The 21,086-nt window shown below is 34.8% G+C and overlaps 1 protein-coding gene across 2 annotated transcripts in view; it reads right to left on the bottom strand.

Annotated features, from left to right (window-relative positions):
- PPP4R4 (protein phosphatase 4 regulatory subunit 4) overlaps positions 1–21,086 on the bottom strand; it is a gene marked incomplete at both ends in the record, with an annotated part of 115,724 nt that overhangs the window by 63,387 nt on the left and 31,251 nt on the right. For both annotated transcript variants that reach the window (XM_079699745.1, XM_079699746.1), the window contains one exon: positions 16,813–16,915. In XM_079699745.1, the coding sequence (XP_079555871.1) occupies positions 16,813–16,915 (103 nt within the window). The remainder of the gene's footprint in view (positions 1–16,812; positions 16,916–21,086) is intronic.

Here is a 21,086-nt window from a genome sequence, read left to right as displayed (position 1 = left end):
ACAGACCAGATAGATTTAATTGATATTTATAGGACATTCCATCCAAAAACAGCAGATTACACTTTCTTCACAAGTGCACGTGAAACATTCTCCAGGACAGATCCCATCTTGGGTCACAAATCAAGCTTCAGTAAATTTAAGAAAATTGAAATCATATCAAGCATCTTTTGCGACCACAAGGCTATGAGATTAGAAATCAATTACAGGGAAAATAAATGTAAAAAACACAAATACATGGAGGCTAAACAATATGCAACTAAATAACCAAGAGATCACTGAAGAAATCAAATAGGAAATCAAAAAATACCTAGAGACAAATTACAACGAAAATACGACAATCCAAAACCTATGGAATGTGGCAAAAGCGGTTCTAAGAGGGAAGCTAATAGCTATACAAGCCTACCTCAAGAAATAACAAACATCTCAAATAAACAATCAAACCTTACACAGAAACTAGAGAAAGAAGAACAAACAAAACCCAAAGTTAGTAGAAGGAAAGAAGTCATAAAGATCAGAGCAGAAATAAATGAAATAGAAACAAAGAAAACAATAGCAAAAATCAATAAAACTAAAAGCTGGTTCTTTGAGAAGATAAACAAAATTTATAAACCATTAGCCAGACTCATCAAGAAAAAAAGGGAGAGGACTCAAATCAATAAAATTAGAAATGAAAAAGGAGAAGTTACAACATACACCATAGAAATACAAAGCATCCTAAGAGATTACTACAAGCAACTCTAAGCCAATAAAATGGACAACCTGGAAGAAATGAACAAATTCTTAGAAAGGTATAAGATTCCAAGACTAAACCAGGAAGAAATAGAAAATATGAACAGACCAATCACAAGTGATGAAATTGAAACTGTTATTAAAAATCTTCCAACAAACAAAAGTCCAGGACCAGATGGCTTCACAGGTGAGTTCTATCAAACATCTAGAGAAAAGCTAACACCCATCCTTCTCAAACTCTTTCAAAATACTGCAGAGGAAGGAACACTCCTAAACTCATTCTAAGAGGCCACCATCAACCTGATAACAAAACCAGACAAAGACACTACTAAAAAAGAAAATTACAGACCAGTATCACTGATGAATATAGATGCAAAAATTCTCAACAAAATACTAGCAAACAGAATCCAACAACACATTAAAAGGATCATACACCATGATCAAGTGGGATCTATCCCAGGGATGCAAGGATTCTTCAATATACACAAATCAATCAATGGGATACACCACATTAACAAACTGAAGAATAAAAACCATATGATCATCTCAATAGATGCAGAAAAAGCTTCTGACAAAATTCAACACCCATTTAGGATAAAAACTCTCCAGAAAGTGGGCATAGAGGGAACCTACCTCAACATAATAAAGGCCATATATGACAAACCCACAGCAAACATCATTCTCAATGGTGAAAAACTGACAGCATTTCCTCTAAGATCAGGAACAAGAAAAGGATGTCCACTCTCGCCACTACTATTTAACACAGTTTTGGACGTCCTAGCCATGGCAATCAGAGACGAGAAAGAAATAAAAGAAATACAAATTGGAAAGAAGAAGTAAAACTGTCACTGTTTGCAGAGGACATGATACTATACATAGAGAATCCTAAAGATGCCACCAGAAAATTACTAGAGCTAATCAATGAATCTGCTAAAGTAGCAGGATACAAAATTAATGCACAGAAATCTCTTGCATTCCTTTATACTAATGATGAAAAATCTGAAAGAGAAATTAAGGAAACACTCCCATTTACCACTGCAACAAAAAGATTAAAATACCTAGGAATAAACCTACCTAGGGAGACCAAAGACCTGTTCTCAGAAAACTATAAGACACTGATGAAAGAAATTAAAGATGATACAAACAGATTGGAGAGATATACCATGTTCTTGGATTGGAAGAATCAATATTGTGAAAATGACTATACTACCGAAAGCAATCTACAGACTCAATGCACTCACATTACCAATGGCATTTTTTTCAGAACTAGAACAAAAAATCTTAAAATTTGTATGGAGACACAAAAGACCCCGAATAGCTAAAGCAGTCTTGAGGGAAAAAAACAGAGCTGGAGGAATCAGACTCCCTGACTTCAGACTATACTACAAAGCTAAAGTAATCAAGACAATATGGTACTGGCACAAAAACAGAAATATGGATCAAGGGAACAGGATAGAAAGCCCAGAGATAAACCCACACACCTATGGTCAACTAATCTATGACAAAGGAGGCAAGGATATACAACAGAGAAAGACAGTCTCTTCAATAAGTGGTGTTGGGAAAACTGGACAGCTACATGTAAAAGAATGAAATTAAAACTCTCCCTAACACCATACACAAAAATAAACTCAAAATGGATTAAAGACCTAAATGTAAGACCAGACACTAAAAACTCTTAGAGGAAACACAGGAAGAACACTCTTTGACATAAATCACAGCAAGAACTTTTTGGTCCACCTCCTAGAGTAATGGAAATAAAAACAAAAATAAACAAATGGGACCTAATGGAACTTCAAAGCTTTTGCAAAGCAAAGGACACTATAAACAAGATGAAAAGACAACCCTCAGAATGGGAGAAAATATTTGCAAATGAATCAATGGACAAAGGACTAATCTCCAAAATATATAAACAGCTCATGCAGCTCAATATTAAAAAAACAAACAACCCAATCCAAAAATGGGCAGAAGACCTAAATAGACATTTCTCCAAAGAAGACATACAGATGGCCAAGAAGCACATGAAAAGCTGCTCAACATCACTAATTATTAGAGAAATGCAAATCAAAACTACAATGAGGTATCACCTCACACCAGGTAGAATGGGTATCATCAGAAAATCTACAAACAACAAACACTGGAGAGGGTGTGGAGAAAAGGGAACTCTCTTGCACTGTTGGTGGGAATGTAAACTGATACAGCCGCCTTGGAGAACAGTATGGAGGTTCCTTAAAAAACTAAAAATAGAATTACCATATGACCCAGCAATCCCAGTACTGGGCATATACCCAGAGAAAACCATAATTCAAAAAGACACATGCATCCCAATGATCACTGCAGCACTATTTACGATAGCCAGGTCATGGAAGCAACCTAAATGCCCATCGACAGATGAATGGATAAAGATGTGGTACATACATACAATGGAATATTACTCAGCCATAAAAAGGAACAAGACTGGGTCATTTGTAGAGATGTGGATGGATCTAGAGACTGTCATACAGAATGAAGTAAGTCAGAAAGAGAAAAACAAATATCATATATTAACGCATATATGTGGAACCTAGAAAAATGGTCCAGATGAACCAGTTTGCAGGGCAGAAACAGAGACACAGATGTAGAGAACAAACGTACGGACACCAAGGGGTGAAAGTGCATGGGGGGGGGGTGATGTGATGAATTGGGAGATGGGGATTGACATATATATGCTAATATGTATAAAATAGATAACTAATAAGAACCTACTGTATAAAAAAATAAAATTTAAAAATTAAAAAAAATAAAGTAGCCCAGCCTTTGCAGAGAGAATAACCCAGTTTCAAGTCATCTGACGCATGAAACTGGATTAAGTGAGACTTATTGCTAGTGCAGTTAAGTGGCTGTTAGAAGAAAACATATTCCTTTCTAGAGGAAGATATTACCCTAGGTCTCAAACTACTTCTATGAATAATTTGTCAAAGACAAGATCAAGCACACAATCAATAATATCCAGGCACACAAATAGATAATATGAATGAGAACCGGCAGATGCAACAGGAAATAGAAAAGTACCAAAAGGAGCCCCAGGTATTGGTGCTATCTGATACATACCTGGGTCAAAAGAATAAAAGATACAATTGAGAATTTTGACAGAAAAATCAAAGGTACTTTTTAAAAAGGATATGGCAGATTTTTTCAAGAGCTAAACAGAAATTCCAGACCACAAAAATACAATAATCAAAAGCAGCTTAGACACAGATGAATTAGTGAACTGAAACATGGGCCAAGATAACACTCAGAATGAATCACAAAGAGAAAAGGATGGAAAAGAAGACAAAGGACATAGAAGATACTATGAAAAGGTCAAATATATGTGAAATTGGAGTCCTCGAAGGAGAGAAAAGATTAAGCAGAGCATTATTTTAAAAGATAATGTCTGAGAATTTTCCAAAACTAACAAAGTAAGCCACAGATTCAAGAAGCTATACATAGGCTAGAAAGAAACCTCCATATAGATAGGCCAAAATCCTGTTCATAAAACATCTATTGGGCCTCCCTGGTGGCGCAGTGGTTGAGAGTCCGCCTGCCGATGCAGGGGATACGGGTTCGTGCCCCGGTCTGGGAGGATCCCATATGCCGCGGAGCGGCTGGGCCCGTGAGCCATGGCTGCTGAGCCTGCGCATCCGGAGCCTGTGCTCCGCAACGGGAGAGGCCACAACAGTGAGAGGCCCGCGTACCGCAAAAAAAAAAAAAAAAAAAAAAAAAAAAAAAAAACATCTATTTACAAACAGCCCAATCAAAAAATGAGTGGAAGATCTAAACAGACATTTCTCCAAAGAAGACATACAGATGGCCAAGAGGCACAAGAAGAGATGCTCAACATCACTAATTATTAGAGAAATGCAAATCAAAACTACAATGAGGTATCACCTCACACCAGTCAGAATGGCCATCATCAAAAAATCTATAAACAGTAAATGCTAGAGAGGGTGTGGAGAAAAGGGAACCCTCTTGCACTGCTGGTGGGAATGTAAATTGATACAGCCACTATGGAGAATAGTATGGAGGTTCCTCAAAAAACTAAAAATAGAGCTACCACATGATCCAGCAATCCCACTCCTGGGCATATATCCGGACAAAACCATAATTTGAAAGGATACATGCACCCCAATGTTCACTGCAGCACTATTTACAATAGCCAGGTCATGGAAGCAACCTAAATGCCCATCAACAGAGGAATAGATAAAGAAGATGTGGTACACATATACAATGGAATATTACTCAGCCATAAAAAGAACAAAATAATGCCATTTGCAGTGACGTGCATGGACCTAGAGATTGTCACACTGAGTGAAGTAAGTCAGAAAGAGAAAGGCAAATATCATATGATATTGCTTATATGTGGAATCTAGAAAAATGGTACAAATGAACCCATTTACAAAACAGAAATTGAATCACAGATGTAGAAAACAAATTTATGGATACCAATGGGGAAAGGGATAAATTGGGATTGAAATATACACACTACTATACATAAAATAGGTAAGTAATAAGAACCTACAGTATAGCACATGGAACTCTATTCAATATTCTGTAATGACCTATATGGGAATAGAATCTAAAAAAGAGTGGATATATGCATATGTATAACTGGCTCACTTTGCTGTATAGCAGAAACTAACACAACACTGTAAATCAACGGCATTACAATAAAAAATTAATTTAAAAAACTGAATGTGAAATACATTTTCAGGCCAAAAAAGAAAAACAGAATTTGTCACTAGCAGATTTGTACTAAAGGAAATACTAAGGGGTATTTTTCTTCAGGCAGAAGAAAAATGATTCCAAATGGAAACACTACAGGCAACAAAAAATGACAAATATGTGGGTAAATCTAAATAAATATTGATTATATAAAACAGTAATAACTGTGAGTCTTGAAATACATAAATAATTAAAATATCTGACGACAATAACCTATAAATAAGAGCTCTTATATTATCAGAAAGAAGGTAAAAATACCAATGAACATTAAACTTCGGTAATGTGTCTTTGTTATAATCCCTGAGGTCACTAACAAAGGAAAAGTAAAAGAGGGGTCCAAGCTAAGGGGAGGGGGTGGAAAGTAAAGTAATAAAACCACTTCATTAATTCAAAAAAAGGAAATAATTGACAAAAAAAGAACACCAAACAGAAAAAACAAATAAATAGTAAGATAATATATTCAATTAAAAGTAAATGGATGAAATGTTCTAATTAAAACAGTCAGATTGGATAAAAAATAAAACCCAAACATGTTGTTTACAAAATTAATCTAAAACATTAGGATAAACCACAGAGTGGAAGATGATATTTCAATACATAACCAACAAAGGACTTGGATTCAGAATACATAAACATTAGTTTGTGGTATATTATATGGATATACCACAATTTGTTTATCCATTCACCTGTTGATGGCCATGTGGATTATTTTTCGTTTTGGCTATTACAAATAGAATTGCAATGATATTACTGAAATAATTACAATTGTAATTATTATTACAATTATATACAAGTCTTTATATAAACACTTGCTTTAATTCCTCTTAATCTTTAGAAGTGAACTGGTTGAGTGATTCAATAGGTGTATGTTTAAACTTCTGAGAAACTGCCGAACTGTTTCCCTAAGTGGTTGTACAATTTTATTGATACATTTCCACCAACAGTGTATGAGAGTTTGAGATGCTCCACATTCTTGCCTATACTTAGTATTATCAGGGTTTTTTTAGTATATATATTCTAACAGGTGTATAAATTTATTTGCATTTATCTAATGACTAATGATTCTGAACATCTTTCGTTTATTGGCTATCCACAAATCTTTGGTGAAGTATCAGTTTAAATTTCTTGCCTTTTTTTAAATTGGGTTGTTTTATTACTGAGTCTTGAGAGTTCTTTGTGTATTCTGAACACATATGCTTCATCACGTATGTGATTTATATTTTCTCCCATTCCATGACTTATTTTTCATTCTCTTAACTGCCTTCTGAAGAGCAAAAGCTTTACACTTCCATGAAATCAAATTTATCAAATTTTTTCTTCTATGGATCATACTTTTAGTGTCATATATATAAAGAAATCTTTGTGTAACCCAAGGTCACAAAGATTTAGTCTTATGTTTTCTTCTAGAAGTTTTTATGATTTTAACACTCAGGTTTATGATCTATTTGGGGTTAACTTCTGTATATGGTACAAAGTACGGACTTTTTTCTCAACTAACCCAGCACTATTTGTTGAAAGGACTGTCCTCTCTGCAATGAATTGCCTTTGTACCTGTGTTAAAGTCAACTGGGAACATATCTATGGGCTTTTTAAAAATCTCTCTGTATGTCCCACTAATTTGTCTTTATACCAGCATTCATAGTCTTAATTGCTATGCTGTATATTATGTCTCAAAATCAGGTAATAAAAGTCTTCCAACTTTCTCTTTTTCAAAATTGTTTTGGCTACTCTAAGTCCTTTGCATTTTCATATGAATTTTAGAATTCACTTACTTTCTAAAACAGAAAAAAAACACTAACCTGCTGGAATTATTATTTTGCATTAAATATATAGATTTATCTGAGAAGAACTGACATAATAATATTGAATCTTCTGATCCATGAACGTAGTGTATCTCCACTCACTTCGTTCTTTTATTATTTCTCTCAGCAATGTTCTATAGTTTTCAGTATACAGGTCTTAACACATTTATCAGATTTATCCCTAAGTATTACATACTTTAATTGTTTAAGAAAAACTTCAATTTCCAATTGCTTACTGCTAGTGTGTAGAAATACAATTATTCGTACATTTATCTTGTATCCTGAAACCTTTCCATACTCAGTAGTCCTAAATATTTTTCTTTTGTAGATTGCCACATAGATGATAATGTCATCTGACAGAAAAAGGCAGCCTTATTTCTTTCTCTGAAATGTGGATACCTTTCACTTTTTTCTGTTGCCTTTCTGCACTGGTTACAATACCTAGCACAGTGTTGAACAAATGCAGTAAGGAGTGTACACTCTTGGCTTGTTCCTGATACTAGGGGAAAACATTCAGTCTTTCACCTTTAAGTACGATGTTACCTACAGGTTTTTCACAGAGGAGGTTCCTATCTATTCCTAGTCTGATAAAGTTTGGGGTTTTTTCTCCAGGAATGATGTTGGGTTTTGTCAAATGCTTTTCCTAAATCTACTGAGATGATCAGATGGTGGCATTTTGTTTTTTGTTTTGTTTTAGTTTGTTGATATGATGACTTATACTGATTAGATTTTGAATTTTAAACCAACCCTAAGTTACTGTGATAAACCCTGATTGGTCATGATGTATTAGCCCTTTTATATTGCTGAATTTGATCTGCTGTTTTTCAAAAGATGTTTGCATCTAAGTTCATAAGGGGTACACATCTATAGTTTTTTTGTAATGTCTATGTCTTATTTGGGTATCAGGATAATGCTGGCCTCCTAGAATCGCTTGTGAAGTTCTTGCTTTATCCTCTATTTTCTGGAAGAATCTGTGTAGAACTGTTATTATTTCACTTACATTTACCCTAATTTTTACCACTTCTGGAGCTCTGCATTTCTTCACGTAAATCCAATTTCCATCTGGTATTATATTACGTCTGCCTTAAAGAACCTCCCTCACCATTTCTTGTAGTGTAAGTCTAGTACAATGAATTCTTTCGATTTGTTTGTCTAAAAACAGAATAGTTTTTTGCCTCCATCCTTGAAAGATATTTTCACTGGGTACAGATTTCTTGTTGACCTTTTTTGCTGTTGTTGTTGCTTTTGCTTGCAGTACTTTTAATACAACATTCCACTGCTCCCTGGCCTGCGTATTTTCCGACAATAAGGCTGCTTAATTCTCACATTTGTTCCTCTATATTTAACATTTCTTTTGTCTCTGGCTGTTCCCAAGGCTGTCTCTTATTTTTCATTTTCAGCAGTTTGATCACGATGTGCCTAGGAGGACGGTGTGTGTGTATTTACCTTGCTTGGGGTCCTCTGAGCTTCTTGGGTCTTTGGCTTGTTGTCATTGATTAATCTCAAAAAAGTCTTGGCCATTATTTCTTCAAATAGTTCTTCTCTCTTCTCTCATTCTGAGACTTTGATTGCACGTGTATTATACCACTTTATACTGTCTCAAAGCCACTGAATGCTCTCTTGTATTTTTTCATTCTTTTTATCTTTGTGTTTCAGTTTAGATAACTTCTACCTTCAAGTTCACTGATTCTTTCCCCAGTTGGCCCTGTTGGAGAAACGCTTCATCTCTGATATCATCCTTTTTTTATTTCTAGGATTTTCATTTGATTCTTTTATAGTACCCAACCCACTGCTGAAATTCCCTGTATGTCCGTGCATGTCACTGTGAGGAAGTGGGCAGTGCTGTGTCCCCTGTTCCGCAGCAGCAATCCTCACCATACCTGCATCACCAGAGGAGGTCCTCTCCAGTCTCCTACCCAGGCCAAGGCAAGCAGGCCTGGGGAAAAGAGCTCACAAGTGAGTGCAAAGTTCCCTTGTGCCTGCAGCTCTGAGTTATTTCAAACTGACATGCGAGCCCGCAGATCAATCTTTAAAAACTTGTCAAAATTTTAGCTGATTTTTTCTAACAATTCTTTGGGGTGGCCACGTCTTCCTCTTACACTCTTGTCAGAAGTCAGTGTCTCTGTGTCCCATCTTTCCTCAGAGAGCTCTTCTGAATATAGTTCACTTGATTGCTTTGTGGCCACTTCTGACGGGCTCAAGAAAAGTTATGATGATGTGAATTTTGTGAACAAGCCATTGTTGTTAGAATGGGAGTGATGTTTTCTTGCACACATCTATATCCTAAGTAGAAGTGGAACTGATTGTTTTGCTTCTGAGCCCTGAATATTCCTTTCTCTCTTATAAGCTTAACCATACATTTAAAAGAATGCTTGTTGTACTTTATCTAGAGCTTCTAGATGTTCTGATTTGGGAACATATTCTAGGCTATCCACTTCACCACACTGCCAAAAGCCTAGTTACTCCATACAGTTTTAAGTCAAACATTTCAGACCTTTATTACAGTGGAGTATGTGAATATCTTCTTTGTTTTAGAGTCTTGCAAGGACTGTAAATTAAAATATCCATAAATTATCCTTTGTATCATCCAAATGCCTAAAGTCAGAAACAATATTCAAGTATTTCTGTGATAATGGTGGTCCCATTATCACAGAAATAAAAGATTTTCTAATTAAGAAGTTCCAGCTCATTTTTATCCTAGGCAGGATAAAAATAACAAATGATTGAATGACTAAGAAGCACATGTGACAGCACTGGTCTCCACTAGAATTTAGCTTACTGAAAGGGAATATTTTTAGATCTATTAAGAATATTAGCTTATGTAACTTTTTATAAATGCCCAGAAAAAACTATATTTGCAGCCAGTGTTTCCACTGAATTTACTATTATTGTCTAATAATTAATGATGTTACTCTATTTTGTCCTTAAACATAAATGGATATACATAAAAAGATATAACACAGACATTATTTTCAAAGTGCATTGTGATCAATGTATTTTTATTTTTGAGCTGTAAACCATAGAAGAAAGAGTCATTTTATACCATCTGTCCATGCTCTCTAATTCCTTTGGTTAATTCTACTTCTTTTTTTCTTAGTGAACCGGAAGAATAAGTTACACAGTTCTATGCCTCCTATCCCGCAAAAACTCCTCATAAGGCCCATTCTGACCCTGATGATTTTTCTCCATCAACCTGACATTATAGGAATAACTTCACTTTCTTCTTCACCTTACTTCACATCAGAGTGTCCTTCAATGCTAAGCCTGTCAGTAGAGTCCTACTCTACTGTGGGCTTTTTATGACCTGTAGAGAGTATGGAACATCATGTTCTGGAACATCATGTTCTGCTTATTATGTATAACTGTGTTGCCTTTACAAAATTCTTGTGCTTTTTTCAGAACTTAACTTTTAATTTATCTCAGAAAACATCACCTAGAGTGAGGAAGACAGGTACTTTTATTTTTGAACTGCAAACCAAAGGAAAAAGCAATTTGTATCATCTGTTTGTGCTCTTTAATTCTTTTAGTTAAGACTATTTCTTTTTTTCTTGGTGCACTGTAAGAATAAATTATATAATTGTATGCTTCAACAAAATATCATAGTCAAAACACTGAATTTTTTAAGCCTAGATTTTCTCAACTGTCAAATGAGAATAAATACATGGTGTGGAGTTGTTATAAGAGGTTTAAAAGGATGTGTCTAAAGCACTGAGCACAGGGCCTGGCCCACAGGAAGGGTTCCTCACATTATTATTATTGGTTAGTCACATATCTGTGCCACTTGAAATAGACCTTAAAAAGTAAGTAAAGCTTTTAGTAACAAATATATTTATTCACATAGTAAAGGCTATCTATAAAAATTTTAAAATAAACTTTTAAAAATCTACCTCTATTCAGTAGATATAAAATGCTCAAATAATCACATTGGGAAAAACTTATAATAAAAGTAGAACTAATGAATCTTTTCAGAATCAAAAGATTCGTAGACCACATCTACTGATCTCAAATGATTAAGTTTCATATTGATGAATTATGTCTCTTTTATCCTTTCCCTATTATATATCTTTCTCCCACTCCTCCCCCAAAAACAGTCTCTCTAGAAACGTAAGTCAGCATTATATCACTCCACTGATATCCTGTTTTTACTTCTCATCCAAAAATGCCATTAGTGGATCAAGTGTCACTGGTCTTTCAGATAGACACTTATTGTCTCAGAATATCAAGCTCAATCAATGCTCATTTTAAAATTATTTTTGAGTGCCTATTTTTGCCAAGCACTGTTCTAGATTCTGGGGATACAGTGATAAATCAGACTGACAAGCCTTCTGCCCTTATGGAAGAAAGAGAAAAGAAGGGTAGGTGATGAGGTCAGAAAGCTAGGCAGGGTCATTTTAGGGCATGGTAAGGAGTTTTACTCTATCTGAAATGGGAAGTTACTTGTATTACTTTCCTGTGGCTGGTATAATAAATTAGCACAAACTGAGTGGCTTAGAACAACAGAAATGTATTCTCTGACAGTTCTGGAGGCCATTAGTCCTAAATCAGTATCACTCAGCCAAAATCAAAGTGTTGGCAAGGACACACTCCCTCCAGTGGCACTAGGTAGAATCAGTTACTTGCCTCTTCCAGCTTCTGGAAGTTGCTGGCATTCCTTAGCTGGTGGCCTCACCACTGCAATCTCTGCCTCTGTCTTCACACTGCCTTCTCTTCCATGTCTGGGCCAAATCTCCCTCAGCTTTCCTCTTATAGGGATACATCTGATGGCATTTAGGGCCCACCCAGATAATCCAGGATAATCTCCCTGTCTCAAGATCCTTAACCACATCTACAAAACCTCTTTTTCTAAATAAGGTAACATTTACAGGTTCCAGGGATTAGGACCTGATATCTTTGGGAGGCCACTGTTCTGCCTATGCACCACTTTAGTAGTTTTCATTCAAGAAGAAAAGATATGACTGATCTCTCTGAAAGATCTTTAAGGATCTCACTGAAGAAAAAAATTAACTATGTGAGATGATGGAGGTATTAATTAATTTGATAGGGGTAAGCATTTCACGATGTATACATATATTAAATCATCACACTGTACACTTTAAATATATACAATTTTATTCATCAAAGTAATGTGTAAATTGATCCCAAATAAATAAATAAATGAACGATCTCTCTGGCTGAATGGGCTCCAGGGAGCAAAGGGGAAGCAACAGGTCCAGTAAGGAGGCCTCTTGCAATAACCACAAGAGAGATGACTCAGGCTGAGGAACTAAAATTATATATTACATATTTGTTGCAGTCACAAAGAGCTAATGAAGAGGTTGTATAGCAGTTAAGAGAGAGGACCCAGGAGTCAGACTCCCTATTCAAACCTAATTATACCACTTGCTAGCACCTTGACTTTGGGCAAGTTACTCACCTAAGTCGCTTCTTCCTCAATCAAGTGACCCTTACAGAACTGCCATGAGCATTCAAAGAGATAAAAATGTGTAAAATGTTTGACAGAGTACAGTGCCTGACACGTCGTAAGACCTCAATAAATGACCTACAGTTATTTTTATCTTTTCCTGACGTTGCACATGTTTTAATAGACAATTTTACGCCTTATTTTGGTTCCCAAAATAAGTGAAAAAACAATAACAGGGTTCAATAACTCAACAGGTAGACACTTTTTTTTTGTACTTCATTTATAAAGGAGTCACTGATATTACATGGTTAATTATATCATTACTATTTTACATTTTATAAAGGACCACCGTGTTTTAGAAATTTATCTTGACAAAACAAATTCTTTCATTTCTAGACAACCAGAAGTTCAAGTCAAATCTAACATCCAATATTAATTCAACTTAATATATTGTGGACAGAATTCAAACTTAATCAATAAAGACCACAGAAAAAACCTGGTTTCTTTTTCAAAAGATACCCTAGGATTAAATAATATAAAATAGATATAACTACTACAGTTGTTCCTTGAACAATGCAGTTTAGGGGAAATGCAGTGGGAAATCCACATATAACTTTATAGTTGGCCCTCCCTCGTACCCCAGGTTCCGTAACCATAGATTCAACCAACTTCTGATCGTGTAGTACAATGGTACATATGTACTGAGATGAGTGATCTAACTGTGCTATCCTTCATCATCCACTTTGGATATAACTAAGAAAGTACACTTAAGAAATACTGTGGGTTAGCTCAGTTCTAATCCTGCCTCTCTTTCTGCCACTTTATTTTTAACCTTAAATTCCTTCACCTCTAAAACAGTGAAAATAGCAACCTATTTTTTTAAACCATTTTTCAGTTAATTCATTATTGTAAAGATAAAATGCAAATTAAAAAAACACAAAAACAGAATAAAAAACATTTTGCTTGGTGAATTTTTATAAAACCTAAGCCCAGAAATATCTTCATCACTTTATCTGATGTTCTTTAAGGTAAAGGTAAGGTACAGTAGGAGTTCTAAAAGCTGCTTATACTACTGTTATAAATGTGAAAAGAATCTGGGCAATGATTAACTTCTTACATAAAATAATTATTCATGTCTTTAAATCCTCTAAAAATAAGTCATTCACTGAAGATTAGCACTGGAGCATATTCAAACTATTTTTCCCCATCGATTTAATAAATTATCAACTGAGACACTCAAAACCAGCAGAACCATATGGAAGCTCAAGCCAGAAATAATCTGGAAGTCATCCCTCGCTTTCCACATCTGATCCATTATGTAGTTCATTCTCTCCCAATAAATGCATCTTGGATGTATCCACCACTCTGTTGTCCTAATGAGCCGCCCTCGTGCTGCAGCTTCCCAACTCCTGCTCCAATCCACCCTCCACAGAATTAGCAAATGATCATTGTAGCATGTCCATGGGATAAGTCACCGCCCTGCTTAAAGTCTTCAGTGGCTCTCCACTGCCCTAAGAAAGAGCAACACTTGCATATGCTCCATCACTGTCCTCTCTTCGATTCACAACCCACCCCCACCCACTGGACTCCAACCACGCTTACCTCTCGCAGTTCCACCAAACTCTTCCTGCTCTCTCTGCCTGGACCACTCATTCCTGACTACTCAAATGGCTGTTTTCTCCTATCCCTTCAGTTTTCAGCTCCTCAAAGATGTGTCCTTGACCTCCCAAAGCATAGTCAGTATCCTCCCACTCTCCCAACTCCCCCAATGCCCCCCTCACTTTATCCTGTTCTTTACACTCACTCACTTGTTTAATGGATGTTTCCCCCTCTGGAAACGTCCTTGGGGGTGAGTTCTCTGTTTTGTTCACCTCTGTTTTCTCAGTGCTTAGAACAGTGCCTGGCACACGGGAGGTACTCAGTAAATTTTTATGAATGAATGAATGAATGAGAAGGCCGTTATTACTAAATGCTCATTTTGAGACACAAGATTGCTTTTTTTATAAAATTAGCTAAGAAATTATGGCCATCACAAGAGTGAATAAAGTGGCTATGTGCAATTTTTGTCATACTTTTATCAGTTGGAAGTAACCACTCACAGAAGCAAGGGAGAATTAAAGAAGGTGCTGTGAGTACCAACAAGTCTTAATGGTATCTGAATACTATGATTTTAAATGATTTGCTCATAGGTTTTAGAATTTGATGTGGGGTTGCTTAAATGTTTAGCTGCCTACATTTTATATTAAACCCTCTATAAAAGTCATTATTATTGCCCCCATAAAGAAGTCTTTCCCATTTGCTTAATTCTTCAGCATTTTTACATAAATCAGAATCACACAATTAAATACTCTCCTATGCTTGTTCTTTAATTGTTTTCCATAGTCTTTATGTCTTCCTGATATAGAATCTAATCTGGAGCTGTTTTCTACCTTTTTTAGCACAGGGCAAAATAAATGAGAGTCCTAAATAAATGGCTGCTACTAAGATTTTCTTAGTATATATTCATTAGTATACATTTTCTTTACATCCCTTTCTTCAGTTAATCTTCTATATTATGAATTAAACTTAATAACTTAAAAAGCTTAATAAAATCTTACCTGCTCCAACTCAGTTCTATAGTTTCTGCAGAGACATTTGATTCATTGTATAAATATGCTCTATACGTGAGTATATAATATCCTTTATACATTCCCATGAAATCAAGATTTCTCAGGAGTTATTATTTAGTTAACTTTATTGTGAACTCATTAGCAAAGGATTTTTTTCAAAATAATTTAGGGACCACCTAAAGCTCACTACTGTCTATCCTTCATCTTTTACTCTTGCTTTATGAAACTTTTAACTTGCAGTATGCAGCCTGTGGTCTGGATTTAGCCTGCTCAGCATAGAGTGTACACCATGCTCAATATTTTTAGCTTTAAATTTAATTTGCTTATGTACAATAACTCCTTAGTTAAGAGGACCTAACCACCTGTTCCCTTCTACTACTGTTTAACTGGTACTCTCAGGTGACATGCTAACAAGCTTAGGTCAGTTGAATGTGAAATTAAACCTAGACTGTGTAGACTTAATTCCATTGAAATTATGGAATGATTTGGGAAAAACAGACATGAAAAAGCTTCATTCACTTTTGAATCACACGTGATACTAAAATAAACATCTTCTCAATTCACCACTGTAATCAGTAAAAAAAAAAAAAAAAAAATCCATATCGCCTGCATAGAAATGTGGACATCTTATAAAAATAACATGGTATATCCCTGATCTACATCACTGGAAACATGTCATATATGCCTAAAAGTAAAACCCAAGGACACACTAATAATTACAGTATTTTAAACACATATAAATTAATTTTAAAATTATAAAATAGTTAAACCAAACAGAAAGCCAAAGCAAAGTCTACAAAACTCACTATTAGCAAACAGAATCCCCGTTAGTAGGTAACCTCCCTGACCCCATTAGTATTGTAAGCTCCCTGAAGACACAAAGACATCATCTGTTCTGTTCATTCAAGTTCTAATAAAGAACAGCATTTTGCATATGGTACAAATAAATAATAAATAGATGTATTAAATATTTAATATTATATATTAATAATGAATAAATATTAAATAGTCAGAGAAAAGAAAGTTCTAGTAGATCAAATATTTTGTTTACGGCAGGAAAACTAATTCTGAAGGAATTTAGGAAGCAATTAAATATAAAACTAAAACTGCAATGGCCACAATTCAATCTTTAGCAGGCACCATGGTGATTATTAGGACTATCAGTTAAACTATATTATAAATGTTCTAGAAATACTATTAATATATATTTAAGTCAACAGAATACCAAATAAGATAGCTATGATTTTATAAGACTAAGATTTTTTTTGAGCTACTGAAAACATTATAATGTCTCTACTGAGAAAATGATTAACGAAATCTTTACAGTTTAAGGTCTAGATTTCTCCATTTCCATCAGCTAATTTCCTTAAATATTTTCAACATAATTCAAAATGTTTATCATAATACTTCCTCCACTCAAGGATTAGGTACAAAAGATCAGCCATCAAAAGCTCTGAAAATTTCTCCTGACAATGACAACGTACTACTGGGAAAAAATGGTGAATTCAAATCTTATTTCACAGCAACTTACTCTGACTTTTGGCAAGATTCTCCGAAGTGTCTCAGCAGGGTTCTGCCGCATCAGAAATGGAAGATTCGCAATCACGCTTGTTCCTTGGATATCTTGACCAGCACTTACAAAGAAAACACAAATTTAAAATTTGTAACTATAAATTTGTAATTATAATTTACATTATAAAAAGCAGGGATTAACTTGAAAACAACTGCTTTTTAATAACGAATACTCAGACTTCTGACAGTTTTAAACTTTAAACACATCATCTAGATATACAAATAAAGCCAGAACTGAAATTCCTGGCTTTAAGTCAATCTTATAACAAATGCATGAAGATATTAATTATGCTTATGCTAAAACAAGATTCTCTATCTACACACACATCTTGATGAAGTCTAAAAATTTTGAGACCATTATTAGTTACTTTAAAATTCTACCTTATTTTTTCCTGTGACCTGCCAGTTTGCTATACTTTATAAAAATATAAATGATAAATTTCATTATGGTAAAATATTAATAATCATAACAACAGCAGGGACAGCAACAAAATCAACTACAGCAGAATCATACAACTTTCTTCTAGGACAATGAAACTACCTATTGCACTAGATTGAGTCGCCAGAAACCTAACGATATATTCTATATTCTTAAAAGTCAGTAGGGTATATTTATATGGTAGCTTTTTGACAGAACATTCATTAGGTCACTAAGGCTTTACCAAAATAATCTGTGATACTCTAGTGGCCTAAATACCTCAGAAAAAGTGTTCCGATTCTTCCAAAAAACCACTTCCATGCAAAAAAATTATTTGTTTTTAAAACATAAGCTAACCAACATAAGTTGTGCAAGTACTTGAAATATATATATATAAAAGATGCTAGTAAATGTGGCACCACCTCAGAGGGAAATTCCACCTATCCTTAACTGATACCAATTTAAATGTTAATTACTGATGCTGTAATACTTATTTATCTTAACTAAAATTATTTTTACTTAACTCTTCAAATGGAATTATTTATTAGACGTATATAAGACCTTAACATGGTTTTTTAAAGAATCTTTAAAGTATTATATTTATCTGCTTCAGAGTTTTATAAGTTCTGTTAATAAGCAGCATATTCTGATTAAATGAAGCTACCCTGCTGTGAAAAAAAGGCTTTTTCCCTGCTGCAGTATGGTAGGCTGTGAAATACAGGTCAGCACAATCATTCCACTATTCTCATCACTCTCTAAGTGAATACTTTAAAAGACAAAATCAAGAAGGAAAAGAGAAGGGAGGGAAACAGGAGACCCATGCCAAGGTGAGGAGAAGATCAAAAGACGGAAATTAAAACTGCATATAAGATACTACTTGTAGTGGATTGAATGGTAGCCACCCCCAAAAAATATGGCTACACCCTAATCCTGGGAACTGTGAATGTTATCTTAATTTGAAAAAGGGTCTTAAAGAGAAATGTAAATCAAAACTAGAATGAGGTATCACCTCACACTGTTAGAATGGACATCATCAGAAAATCTACAAACAGTAAATGCTGGAGAGGGTGTGGAGAAAAGGGAACCCTCTTGCACTGTTGGTGGGAATGTAAATTGATACTGGGCATATACCTTGAGAAAACCACAATTCAAAAAGACACATGCACCCCAATGTTCGCTGCAGCACTATTTACAATAGCCAGGCCATGGAAGCAACCTAAATGCCCATCGACAGATGAATGAATAAAGAAGATGTGGCACATATATACAATGGAATATTACTCAGCCATAAAAAGGAACGAAATTGGGTCATTTGTAGAGATGTAGATGTACCTAGAGACTGTCATACAGAGTGAAGGAAGTCAGAAAGAGAAAAACAAATATTGTATATTAACGCATATATGTGGAACCTAGAAAAATGGTACAGATGAACCAGTTTGCAAGGCAGAAATAGAGACACAGATGTAGAGAACAAATGTATGGACACCAAGAGGGGAAAGCGGCAGGGGGTGGGGTGGTGGTGTGATGAATTGGGAGATTGGGATTGACATGTGTACGCTAATTTGCATAAAATGGATGACTAATAAGAACCTGCTGTATAAAAAAATAATAAATTTTTTTATAAAAAGGATCTTGAGATAAAGAGATCATCATGGATTATCCCAGTAGGCTATAAACCCAATAACAAGTGTCCTTAAAAGAGACATTCAGGGGAAAAGACAGAACAGGAGGCAATCTGACCACAAAGCAGAGACTGGAGTGATGCTGCCACAGCCAGAGAATGCTGACAACCGCCAGAAGCTGGAAGAGACAGATTCTCCCCTACAGCCCTGCTGACACCCTGATTTCGACTCAGTTGATACTGATTTCAGACTTTTGACTTCCAGAAGTGTGAGAGAATACATTTCTGTTGTTTTAAGCCATTCAGTTTGTGGTAATTTACTGCAGCACCACAGGAAACAAATACACTACTAAAGAACTAAAAGAGAAGAGAAATATCTGAAAAAGTAATGTTTCATATGACAATGCCTGGCCCAAAGTAGAGGTTTAGTAAATTTCTCTTAAAAGGATGGATGAATGGATAGCCCACTGCATGAACTGATGTCAGGAATATTTAATATGAATTCAGTGAATTTCATTCACCGAATTTTTTATTCACTAACTTTGCAATTAGTTAAAAAATATGATCACTAATACCTCATAGAAGTGAAGACAAAATATTTCATGGAAAAAAAAAGAAGCAGAAAACAAAAAATTAAATGGCAGATTTAAGACCTTAAATATCAACAGTTACATTAAAGTTAAAAATCTAACTACATCAATTAAAAGACAGGGACTGGCAGAGTGGATTAAAGAATATTACTCAACTAAATGCAGCCATAAGAAACTAATTTCAAATACCAACAGCACCAGCAGGTTGAAAGTAAAGGACAGAAAATGATAATATCACAGAAATACAAATCAAAAGAAAGCAGCTGTGACCATATTAATGTCAGATAAAGTGGACCTCATTGTAAAGAAAATCACCAGAGACAGACAAGGACATTATATAATGATAAAAGAGGAGGTCCACCAAGAAGACATAGCAATTCTAAATGTGTATACACCAAATACAACTGCAAAAAACAAAAACAAAAAAAACCTGACAGTACTAAAAGGAGAAGTTGTCTAGACAAATACACAGGGAGGTGGAGACTTCCACACCCCTCTCTCAACAATGGATGGAACTAGACAGAAAATCAAGGATAGAGAACTCAACAACACCATCAACCAATAATACCTAATTAACATTTATAGAATACTCCATCCAACAACAGTAGAATACACATTCTCCTCAAGTTCCCAAAGAATATATACCATGAAAAACCACATCCTGGGCCATAAAAAAGTCCTCAACAAATCATACAGAGAGTTTTCTCTGACCACAGTGGAATCAAACTAGAAATCAATAATAAAAAGATAACAGAAAGCTCTCCAAATTCTTGGAAATGAAATAACATACTTCTACATAATAAATGGGTCAAAGAGGAAAATATTTTAAAATATACTGAATAGAGTGTATTTAAAATACACTGAATTGAGTGAAAATGAAACACAAAATTATAAAACTTTCTGGAACACAGCTGAAGCACTGCAGAGAGAAATTTATAACAATAAATGCATACATTTATGAAAGGAAAGAGGAAAAAATCTCAAATCATTAATTTAACTTTCCACCTCGAGAACCAGAAGAAGAAATTAGTCACAATGCAAGCAGAGGAAGGAGATAATAAAGAGCAGAAATTAATGAAATAAAAACAGAAAAAAATAAATGAAACAAACACCCGGTTCTTTTAAAGGATCAATAAAATTGACTAACTTTTAGCAAGACTGACAAAGTGAAAATGAGAGAAGACACAAATTACCAATATCAGGATTGAAACAGGAGATATCACTATAGCCCCTGCAGACATCGAAAGGATAATAAGAGAATGCTGTGAATAATTCTACACACATAAAATTGAAAACATAGACAAAATGGACCAAATCCTCAAAAAACACAAACTGCCACAACTCACCCACTACGAAATACACCATTTGAATAATCCTACAATTATTAAGGAAACTGAATTCATATTTTAAAACTCCTGAAAAAAATCTCAAGGCCCAGATAGTTTCACTGAAGAATTCTACCAAACATTTAACGAAGAGTTAACACCATGCTCCACAATGTCTTCCTGAAAACAGAAGAGAACACTTCCTAAATCACTTATGAAGCTATTATTACACTGACAACAAAACCTGGAAAGATTGTAAAAAATATATATATATGTACA

Source organism: Hyperoodon ampullatus (assembly GCF_949752795.1).
Source record: "Hyperoodon ampullatus genome assembly, chromosome: 3".
NCBI classification, from domain to species: domain Eukaryota; kingdom Metazoa; phylum Chordata; class Mammalia; order Artiodactyla; family Ziphiidae; genus Hyperoodon; species Hyperoodon ampullatus.
Note: the sequence above shows the minus strand (reverse complement) of the source record. Positions and strands in the feature narration are given on the sequence as shown.